This window comes from Rhipicephalus microplus, chromosome 2 (genome assembly GCF_043290135.1).
Source record: "Rhipicephalus microplus isolate Deutch F79 chromosome 2, USDA_Rmic, whole genome shotgun sequence".
NCBI lineage: Eukaryota > Metazoa > Arthropoda > Arachnida > Ixodida > Ixodidae > Rhipicephalus > Rhipicephalus microplus.
In genome coordinates, this window is record NC_134701.1 from 84,747,895 (window position 1) to 84,759,568 (window position 11,674).

General features: G+C 49.5%; 1 protein-coding gene across 1 annotated transcript; it reads right to left on the minus strand.

The window, feature by feature from the left end:
* Positions 1-5,899: 5,899 nt before the first annotated feature.
* On the minus strand, positions 5,900-10,824 carry LOC142785132 (uncharacterized). The gene is made up of 3 exons (XM_075883576.1): positions 10,589-10,824; positions 9,741-9,881; positions 5,900-7,310 (listed from the first exon to the last, which is right to left on the minus strand). The coding sequence occupies exons 1-3, from the start codon at positions 10,665-10,667 to the stop codon at positions 6,028-6,030; spliced, it is 1,503 nt and encodes a 500-aa protein (XP_075739691.1). The 5' UTR covers positions 10,668-10,824; the 3' UTR covers positions 5,900-6,027.
* Between the last annotated feature and the right edge of the window lie 850 nt (positions 10,825-11,674).

Genomic DNA, 11,674 nt, shown 5'->3' on the forward strand with positions numbered 1-11,674 from the left:
AACTGTATCTCATGTTATAAATATCATTCCACAAGCGTGTTCCTTTGGCCTTCAATTTGACATAGCCCCAAACTGTATGTGAAGCGTTAAAATCCCCGCACACCACAAGAACCCATCCAAAACTCCCAAATTTCGTGAGCAGGCAGTGAAAGCAGTGCGTACGTGAACGGGGGGAACTGTACACATTTAGTAAAAACAAGCTTTCCCTGTTTGAGCTTTGCGTAATTGTTTCGATTATTTGGTGAGGGATGTCAGTGCTAGTGGTATGCACGCGACATGTGACATGTTTCGAAACTAGGGCTACCACAAGAGAAGAGGCATCCAAGAGCGTGTTGTAGCCTGATAATTAAGGCGGACAATTTGGTTCTTGTAAGAGGATAACATCAGGAGCGTCAGTGGATGCGGCTACGTACTGCTGCAGGGAACTCTGCTTTTGGCGGAATCCCCAGTAGTTCCACTGCCACACCACTAGTCATGGCGCGTCACGCGACGCCATCTTCATCGCGAGAGGAAATGGAAGGACGTGTGTAAGTGTGTGATCGCCGTGCGCTCGCATTGGTTGCTGACGGCCGAGAGCTTGATCAAATTTAGTCTCGGTAATTCGCACGGCGGTGGTACGTGCAAGTGTGCGTTCTATACATGACTGAACGCGCTGCATCATCTCAATTTGAAGGATTTCTATGCGGCGTTCTATCCTGTCGAGTGCAGCCTGCTTACTGGTGCCCATTTCTGCTACCAGCTCGTTCATTTGCTTTTGCAGACGTTCGCAACTCGCCTCCATGTCTCGACGTAGGCGTGCTATTTCCGCGAGAGGATCAGGGGACGAGGGTATAGTTATCTGAGGGGACGTGGTGGGAAGTGATTGGCGGGACGGAGCAAGCTGTGGGGGATCCTCTACCTCCCCTACCTCCCGACGAGCCACCTTGGTTGCATTCCGTTCTGGGGCCCACCGCTGCTCGGAGAAAGCGTGTACCTCCTTGTCAACAGGTTTGCTCTTCAAAGCCTTTCTGTGGGGTTGTCGTGTAGATGGGGAAGGAGCGCGCGTCTGCGATGGACGCCGTGATTCCTCGCAGGAGCACGAGCGGGATTGGAGCAGGAGTGGGACTCGAGGCGAGTCCGGGATTGGGAGCGGGTTTGGGACTTGAAGCGGGTCCGGGGCTTAGAGCAGGTCTTTGACTTGCGACGCGATTTGGATCGTCTCTTGGAGCGTGACTCTTTTGTTTTCGTCGGGGTGCGTGAATGGCGGGTCTCGGCTGTCTTTCTAGACATGGTATGGTCACTGGAGGGTTGGAGTTCACGCAGTTTGTTTTCGAGGGATTTCCGCACCCATGCCTTGTTGAGTGCATGCTTCTCACGGCGAGGTCAGTTTGGATCTATCGTAGGGTGAGGTCGGTCACAGGATTTGCAGTGGGTAGTGCACGGATGCGACTGCGTGAGGTTGTAGGTGCCGCGCGTCGGGCATATGACAATGTCTGGTGTAGGGCAATGGTGATTCCGATGACCCAGCTTAAGGCAAATCTTGCAAACCACTTGTCGGGGGCGATGGGGGTAACAACGCAGCTCGGCCCCGTAGAAGCGTACGTAACGAGGGACCTTCGATCCTTCGAAAGTGACCAACGCAATGTTGGTCTGACCCATCATGCGTGCTTGAAGTATTTGGGTTGCAGGAGCCACACATTCCTCTACTAGCGTGGAAGACGACGTACCGAGCACGATGCCAGGAACAATGTCCTTGCAAGAGTTGTCCGGAGCCGCAAAGTATGTGGTGATGGGATAAACACGCTCACCAAGTCTCAACTCCCGCACCCTGTATAACGCGTCGGCCACATGGGACTGGGGCATGCTGATGATCGCTAGGTTTTGTAGTGGTCGCAGTCGGAATATGATGACCTCGCGGTTTCTGGTAGTCAAACCGGCAGCGCTCCAAAGAGCGCCGGCGAGTTCAGGGTGCGTCCACCAATCCAGGCAAAGCCGTCCATGAGGGCGTAGAATGACCTTTTCACCGTGTATAGGAAGTCGAGGCAGATGCTGGTTTCCTCTCTGCTTGCGTGCATTGCACTGAGAGACGCCCGAGATGCTCTCGCTTGGTTGGGTTTTCTTGTGGGTGTTCATTTTGCGGGCACGTCGCTTCTTGATGACGGTCTTCCAACAGTCACCTGCATCGTCGTCATCAGTGTGGTCAGCAGGACAGTTCGAGGCAGCACTGTCCTCCATTCTTTCCCTAGTCAAAATGTCATTTTGTTGTCCGGAAAGAAAACTAGTGAAAACTGGGTCAGATGTGAGCCCCACGGTGTGCGTCTCGGGTGTCTTTACTGCCGCGCAACGCCCGGTGGCGTTCTCCGTCGCCGACGACGAACCTTGCTCATTAGTGCACGGCGTTATGTTGGTTGAATACTCCATCGACATAGTGTTGAGAGTTCGCAGAGAGCCCTTATCACTGATGCTGGCTTCGGGCCCGTAGTATGCAGCACGGCAACCACGCCGCAGTAGCAGCAGCCGCGTAGGGGCTGCCTCAGAGCGTCGGAGTCCGACGCACGAATGGACAAAAGATCAACTCACTGCGACAAGCTTGGCTTCGGTGAGGTCACGGCCACTTGCTGAGTTTAAAGGTACCACCAGCACTTAGGCGCAAAGTCTCACAGTCGAAAAATGCTCATGATGCACGCAAATAAACTGGGAGCGTTGCACAAGACGCCACGGCACGTCTCCCGCAAACACAGGAGCTCCGAACAGCACGTCCACTCTCCATGAATGCTAGAGCCAGACTCTGGCGTAGTGAGTACCCTGCAAATGTGCTTGCAGCAGCTACAGTAGCAACAGCGCGTTAAAAAGGCTCTGAAAGGCCGCTCTTCCAGCTTTCACTGTGACAGTGCTGTGTGCGTTCTGCATAGCCCTCGCTTTTTTTTGAACCAGTTTCAAACGTTGCTGTCCCTTACTGGTAAAGCACTTTACTGTCGCATAGCATGCCTACCTTCAATTCCAGCTCGTATCCCGATTTTCATTCTTTAAAACCATTGAGGTTTTTCACTCACATGTAAAGTAATTGTTCCGGTTTAATGTCCCAATGTGGTGGGGGTGGTGAAAAACTTCATTTGTCAGAAGGCCAAAAAGTAAAACATTAAAAAGCAGCATTGTGGGCGGCCTTCAGGCTGCTGGTTGTGGCGTGCAGTCAGTGCCTAGCCGAGACATCCTCCACCCAAGTCACCAGCCGAAGTTGCAGGTCCGGTCTGGTGCTAGACAAAGCAGCCTCCCACTGCTGCGGACTTCTGAGGTGCCAAGAGGCAGGGGGCAAATACGCCGGACACGAGTAAAGTATGTGCTCATAGTTGGCGATTGAGCTGCCACATAGGCGGCAGGCCGGCGAATACGTTCCGGAGTGAAAGAAGGCAAGACGTGCAAGAGTAAGGAAGATGCGGGCCTGAAGTTGGCGCTACAGGTGTTGTTGGTGCTGGGAAAGGAATTAGTGTGGCGGGGGGAAAGTGAGGCAGGACAGGCGGTAGTGCAATGTGATGTCGTGGTACGTGAGAAGCGCGTCTCGCGTATTCATCCCGGGCGGGGGCGGGCTTGCTCGGTCGGTCAAATCACGAGCGATAGAATTGGCCGCCTCGTTGCCTGGATGATCCGCGTGAGCGAGTACCCAGATGAAATAAATGGGGCGAGAGGAAATGGTGCTAGACCGCAGGATGCGTGCGGCTGGGGGTGCCACCCGTCTTACCGCGTAGTTGTATACCGCGGGTCTAGAGTCGGAAAAAAATATATTCTGCTGGGGTTTGTGTAATGGCGAGGGCAATAGCTGCCTCTTTAGCCTCAACAGAGGTAGAAGTACAGACGGAGGCGGCAATGATAGGTCGGAGGGAGTTGTCGGTGACTGCGAGGGCGTGGGCTGCGTAATACGATATGGGGCTGTGTCCACACAGGCCACGTCGGGTTGCCTTTTAAACTTACCCCAGAGCACGGAGGCTCGCGCTGCTCTGCGGGAGGGGTGGTGTTCGGGATTCATATTCTTTGGGAGGGGATGGATGGTTAGAAGGGAAGAGACGTGGGAAGGGATGGGCAGTGAGATGGGAAAAGGCAAGAGAGGGAAGAGTTTAAGGTTGGAGAGAAGTAGGCGACCTGACCGTGTGCGAGAGAGACGGGGGAGCTGGGCCACGCCATGGCCCTCCGTTAGCTCCGTGAGGGAGTTGTGGACACCCACCGACAGTAGCCGATCCGTTGAGGTATATGTGGGAATGGACAGGGCTGACTTATACGCCTGACGAATAAGGCAGTTGACTTTGTCTTCCTCGGTGCGAGAAAGGAAGAGATACGGTAGAGAATAAACAAAGCGGCTGAGAACAAAGGCCTGAATCAGGCGACGGAGGTTGTGTTTGCGCATGCCATGGTGGTGGTTTGCAATGCGGCGTATGAGGTGCATGGTCTGGTGAACAGCGTTGCTGAGTTGAGTGATGAGGGGAGTGTGCTTACCATTGGACTGAAGAAAAAGTCCAAGGACGCGAAGGGTAGAGACGAGAGGAAGTGGTGTGCCGTCAATGGAGATGGTGAGTGAAGAAGGAGACAAAGGAGCTACTCCCCGAGGCAGGTGGAGCAAGAGCCCCAATTTGGTCGCTGAGCAGCTCAACCCAATAGCTCGGGCGTGAGATGTCACAGCGTCCTCCCCCGACTGGAGAGTGGTCTCCATGTCGCCAAGATTGCTGGTGGTCACCCAAAGGGTGATGTCATTGGCATAGAAAGCATGAGATAGAGCTGGTATTGTGCTAAGCTTGCGTGCCAGTGGGAAGAGGGTAATGTTAAAGAGAAGAGAGGACAGGACAGACCCTTGGGGAGTACACTTATTGCCTAAAGAGAAAGAAGGAGAAGAAAGTGGGCCGTACGAAATTTCTGCGGTGCGGTGGGCGAGGAAAGCGGTGGTGTGGGCATGTACACGGTGTCCGATGTCAAGGGAGGAGAGAGCGTCCAGAATAGCTGTCTGGTGTACATTGCCGAACGCTTTGGTTAGGTCCAGCGCGAGGATAGCTCGAGTGCGTTTTTGGTGGGATGGGTGTAAGATATCTTCGGATAGCTGGAGCATGACATCCTAGGTAGACAACTGCGGACTAAAGCCGAACATGGAGTCCGGATACAGGTTATAGTCGTCCAGGTTGGTTTGGAGGCGGGCCAAGATGACATGCTCGAACAGCTTGCCAAGATAAGATGTCAGAAAGATAGGGCGGAGGTGCTCGAGGGAAATGGGTTTGCCAGGTTTAGGAATGAAAGAGACGCGTGCATGGGTCCAGGAGGAGTGAAGAGTACCAGCCTGCCAGTGTGTGTTGAGAAGGTCGATAAGGGCTTCGAGGGAGGGGGTATCTAGGTTGCGGAGAGCCTTGTTAGTAATGCGGTCCACCGCCGGAGCCGAGGTTGTGCGAAGATTGAGTAGGGCGGCACGAACCTCACCCAGAAAAATGTCAGCATCAAGGTCGCTGTTGGAGGAGCCGGAGTAAGCAGGAAGTGGAGTGTGGTAACGTTCCAAAACCACCACATAATCATGAGAGACGCCGTAGTGGAGGGCTCCTGAAATTTTGACAGCCTGGGGTTTCCTAACGTGAACCTAAATCTATGTGCGCGTAAACAATATTTCGCTTATATTCTCAGCTATTCTTGCCAAAGCAGCGACATGATTTGGAAAGATGTAGTGAGAACAGGATTTAATTCGGCAATTTCTTTGTTCGGCCGCTTTTTTTAACATGATGAAGTACACGGGCGTATTTGTATTGCTTGCTTAGCGAGCTACGTTTGCTGTTGCCGAGAAACTCTTGGTCTAGACCTTATAGCATCGGAACAGCTTTAATCACTTGGACACCAGGGAAAGAACATGATTTTATTATGATGACGAATTTCAAACTGAAACGTTAAAAGCTGCTAACAGGTATTCAAGGATACATCCCATTTGAACTGGTGCAGTTCTCTCCAAATATCAAAGTAGGTATGTGTCAAGTTTAACTTCCCTTACAGAGTGAACATATACATGCAGTTAACAACTGAACGTCACCCCTAGGTGCATAGCCTTCGCAACGATCGCATTACTACGTCGCGTTCAATACCCGCTGACAGCTGTGAGGAAGAGTGATCTACAGAAATTTCACTGACGTTCCATAGACGAAATAATGTGTTCGCTGGGTGTTCAGCTTCGAAGCTACAACACCGTCTATAATGATTCATTATGGCCACGGTACTATCCACAAGAACTTCCTTATATGCTTTGCAGAGCCGAGCGACTGTATGAACAGCTGCTTCGCAGACAGCCCTAGAAAGGCCGATGTTTTTGGTTAACCCTGCATGGGTCATGTCCTCGTTGTGAAGGGTGAACAGTCTCGTTTGAAGAGGCACATACTTCTGATCAGAGTAGTTGATGTTAAGGGGGTAGTCAGCGCAAAAGTACCGGTTTGATACAACGAGGCTCCCCAAACGGTGGCTGCTTTCACGCTCCATTTCCCGTAACATGACCGGGATGCTACGATGCCGAACCGGTACAATCAGCTCGTCGAAGTCTACGTGAATATAGTACTCCATTCGTGACATCGACCGGAATATGCAGTCATACAGAGCTGGCAGCTGTCCGTGCGAATGAACATCGCCGCTACTGGCGATCAGCTTGAACGGGATGAGCTTCACGTCGACTCCTGCTGACTGCAGCCACGCCAGAAGAAGCTTCAGACCAGAAGGTGCGTCGAAGTCATAAATGTAAAAGCTGTTCGCTCCAATAGACCTGTAGTGTGCGACGAACTCGACGACCTTCCACAGGCTCAGGTTTGGTCCATGAATCGGCCTGATACAGACGGCGCAGCATTTATCTATGAGTCCTACCGATGGTTGATGCAACTGGAGCCATCGCAGAGAATCCTGTTGCGCACCAGCAACGGCGACTGCCACTCGTATGTCTTCACCGTTCGCGGCACTTGTTTCATTTGGTGGTGGGCAAAGAATCAGTGCGTTTCTGAAACCCGGATTGTAATAGGTCCACACTAGTCGGATGCGCGCTTTGTGCGTTGCTGTGTGATTGGGTGTGCGAATGACGCACACCAAAGGAGGGTGTGGTGCGGAATCGTGATGCGTATTCCGCATCCGACGCCGCACGATGGCAGTGATGTGAATTGCGTGCATTGTCGTGGTGGCCACAAATGCGCTGAACACGTGAATGTGGTCCGTGACAGCGTGCCAGGCTTCCTCCTCCATTTTTGGAGGACCCTGACCAGAAAGTCGCAGGGCTTTTTCCAGCTTTTGATCCCACAGGCGAAAGTAGCTCTCGGCTCGAAGTTCGTTCTCGCTCGGACAGGCTGTCAATGTAAGAAAGAAGGAAACTTACTTTATTTATTTATTTACTTTACTATAATGCAGGCCGATATCGCTCTATCACGAAGGACAGCACACATAAAACAAAGCAGAACGATATGCTAAGTACATGCAATCGCACATTCAAGAACTAATAGGGTAAAACAAAAATACAAGAGATGCATAAAATAATTGACGCTTAATATAGTGAATTGAAACATCAGCAGCACGAAGGAAAAAATCTCACAAAAAATATGCTTTTCCCGAGAATGAATGAATTTAGCGACCAACATAATTACTGTTCAAGACTGCTATATTTCTGGGGGGAAAAGCAATTTGTTTATGCTTTAGTTTCAGCGAAAAGTGGTTGCAATCCATGAGCTCTGGTCTGTATTGTCACTCGATCGAGTCGTAACAGAATAAATGTACCACGAATTACTTGTATTCAAGTAGTCAGCCAATATATTACAAAGAAATTTAGTGTGGTCAAAACTCTTTATGAAATGCAAAAGAAACTTTTTTTTTTACCAAGAGTGTAGAAGGGGAATCTGGCTGCTTACGTTGAAAAAAATAAATCTGGTGGCCTTGCACTTAATCATTTCAAGCTGATTAGTGTTTTCACGTATGTTCGGGGCGCATATGGACACAAGTATTACAAATAAGCTCTGCGAAAACCATTAACTCATTTGCAATACTTGTGTCCGTGTGCTTCGAGTTTCGATGAATTCGCACTCGCTTTGTCATTTTTTGCTTCCTGGTTAGCTCAAGCGGCAGAGCAACCGCCCGTGATAGGCATTGGTCCTGGGTTCGAGCCCCGAACAAGTACCAATTTTTTGGCAACTGAGAGGTTTTTCTTCACGTATGGATGGTTGTTTTCTTTCCCTTTCTTAATCCTTCCGCCATATTGCGGGTTTCCGCAGAACTCATTTTCAATCCTTCTATAACTTCTTTTATGCTTTTCCATTCACCGAGCAAAAAACTACCGTCGATTCCGCACTTTTTTGTCAACTCATTAGTCATTCTTATGAGTGATCATACATCATTTCACGAGTTATGACACAGATTTGAAATTTCATGCATATGTTAGTTCTGTTTCTAAAAATTGTTTATATAGTACAAACGTTTTGGTCAAGTCATGGCTGTGTTTTAGCACCGACTTCAATGACGCTTGAGCTTCGACTTTTATTGAGGCCCGCGCACACCACCTTCTAAGTTACAAGCCTTAATTATACTGTCAGTGTGTGCCTTGACTGTGCCGCAAGTAACAATGGGAACTGCCCTAGGAGGCCTACTGCAAGTACAGTTGCTAAGTGCACTGCGCCGTAGTTCTTCGTTTTGCTGATCGGCAAGAACTAACAATACGCGGCCATAAGGCAACACGCGAACATACGCAACTGCTAACTTTATTAATACCTTTCCTGCTGATGGCAATTCAATATGCCCAGGCGCTTTTGAAGTGGCAGGCCTTTAAAGAGGTTCTGCAACACTTTTTTGAGCATGGTCAGAAAACGCGGCCGATTGGTAGTAGAGGCTCCCGACAACACGCGAGCCAAATATTATAGCACAGCACGCGGCCTGGAATTCACAATAAATTATCAAAGTCAGCTAAATATTGCTTTCTCTTCTCTTCACAAATCACGGAATATGCCCAAAAACTACACGTATTAAGCCCACCTATCAGTCATTGGCCGATTTGAACACAGCGCGCTCGCTCGTTATAGAGATCGCCACGGAAGACTGCCACTTGTCCACGCGTGCGCGCGCAATCACACTGAAAAAAGCATCCATTCGCAGAAAAAAAGTCCTCAAGTTCACGAGGCGCACGTGACGTTTTTTCTGTGGCCCTGCCATCCCTCTCTGTGTAGTTTTCAGCGCTTTAATCGGGACCAGAGAAGAGAGAACGCAATGGCAGCATGCGACAGACCTTTGTAACTCGCACTAGGAACTGCACCATGCTTCCTACTGGGCTGCAGAAATTAGGTGCCATCTTCCTCATCTAACCACTACCACTACCACCACCACCACCACTGGACGGATCCTTAAATTTTTTGTGGCGTTGGATTCGGGGGACAATAAACGCTTCCACTGAATTCATTCTATGACGTTACTTGAAAAAGCGTTTCAGGGCCCATTTAAAGCAGCTACTTGTTGCGTTATTTCGATGTTTTGATAGCTGGCGTGACGGCAGGCCGCACCCTTGAACATTTACTGCGCAGTAACACTATTTAGGCGAACGTAGCAGAGGTATTTGTGGAAATCCTATTGGTACTTGAGTTGCAATGACCACACAGGCCAAATCTGTGACGCGGAAAGCAGTTTTCGAAAAGGTACGTATATCATTAAACAACACGAGATCTGAGAGTATCCATCTGCGCGTTCGATTAGAGTCACTTGTAAGTGTCAGAGCGATGCACTTGACAGGGCACAGTACGAACCTCGTTCCACCAGCCTTGTTCTTCGCAATTCGCCCGGTCCCAGAAAGAGCCGAACGCCAGAAAAGCAGAGGAACACCAGCAGCAGAGAAATGAAGTTGGACAACGTTCGCCGCCCCGTCAGAGACCGGAGCCCGGGTTGAGCTGCATTGCGTTTCCCCGAAATGACATACTTGTTTCGCCAAACTGCACAATATCTGCAACGCTGTAACGACGTATGAAACATCTCGTACTTCTGTATCTTTTTCTTGCATTTCAAGAAATAAAATAAATTACTACAACTACTATTACCATAATTGAAAACTTTTCATCATACTCCTATACAATGTCATTGGAACTAAAATCACAATATCGGCACAGGTGTGCTAATTGCATTCTTTCGAAATTTCCCATCATCCTTTGTTTTGTATACATATTCACAGAGTTAATGTTCCGATACAGTTTTTCCACTGTACTTCAAGTTACTTGTGTAGTGCATTCTGGATGGTTCCCAGGAAGGATTCGACAAGTAAACTCAGAAGAACTGCGAGATTCCGAGAGCAAAGAATTTTTGAGCATATTAATTAAGTCACATAAAGATTGCAGCAGGCGGGGACGGTAAACGCACTAGAAAGCTTCTCGTCTCGTCACCCAAATGAGCGAAAATGCCGGCGTCAGGACCGTCAGGCCTACTATGGGGTGACCACTCGGACTTCTTAGTTTTCGAATTGCATGTGTACTGTTCAGCGTAAAGACACAGACAAACACAACATCGTTTCGTATACCGCCGCCAAATTAAACGCTTCTTCTAGCGTTTCAGCTTCTTCTTTAGCACCTCCAAACTAAGAGTAAACAACGATATCGTTCCTTACTTTTCGGTCGACTTGCGTGTGGCTCCGCCAGTTCATGGTCGCTGTTCACTGGATCGTCCCGTCTTACAACTGGAGTCATACTTTAACCGTGGCTGGGGACGCCAGGTATGCTCACTGCAGTGGAAGTGTTGAACGTCGCTAGAGGGCTTACTGAATTGCTGAGCAACTCACTGCCAAAACTATAGTATACCGTTCACCACCATTCGATGGACAAGCAAAGGTGGCAGCCCGCGCAAGACGTCTTCTTCGCCTCACGCATATGCTGAAGATGATGACAGCCACACAGACAGCCTCGCACGTGCCCTCTATTCAGTCCTTCATCTTCATACGCCAGTATGCTGAATATATGTTTGAATGTTGTCGTTTTGCACCGTCGACTCGCTGGCAACTCACGGTGATAACATTACATGCCCGTGTGACAAAAGGCGGCCGCCGAGTACGTGTCATCTGCCTGCGCCGAATTCATTACAAACGTCACTTTTCTAAACTGTTTCCCCTGTCGTTTGCTTCATTTCAGCTCCTCTATCATTACAAATATGCAATTATTACTCAAGAAGGTCTCATTTCAGCAGCCTCAATTTATGTCGATGCACCTATCTTACTGGAGGAACAACCATTCTTGGATTAGATGGCATCGCGGCTCTGTACATGCATGAAGATTCAAGCCCCGCACTCAAGTTTTTTTTCATGTTGCAAGAAACTGCTGTGCTAACTGCAGAGTTACGCTTCAAATTCTAACACCTGGCATCAAAAGAGCTCAGGGGCGCTATGCAGGAAAGGCCGAGTTTTGCCCGAGTTCGTGAAACTCGGGATCTTCCAGAGCTCTGGCGACACCCCCTTATGTACGAGCAAACAGTACGAAAAAGTCAAATCCATCTCTCAGCGCGCTCTGTTTCATTGGTTACAATGTAACCAGTCATCGCGTCAAGGACTGTCTACTAAGTTGGGCGGTGTTTTCAAAAAAGAGGCGTCTTCTTTCATTTGTTTGTCGTTCCACTGAGTGCAGAAGCGCACCCTGTCAAGATTGGAGACTGTCAGTGTAAGAGACGCTCATCAGCTGAGCTTTCTCAAGCGGTGCTCGTCGAC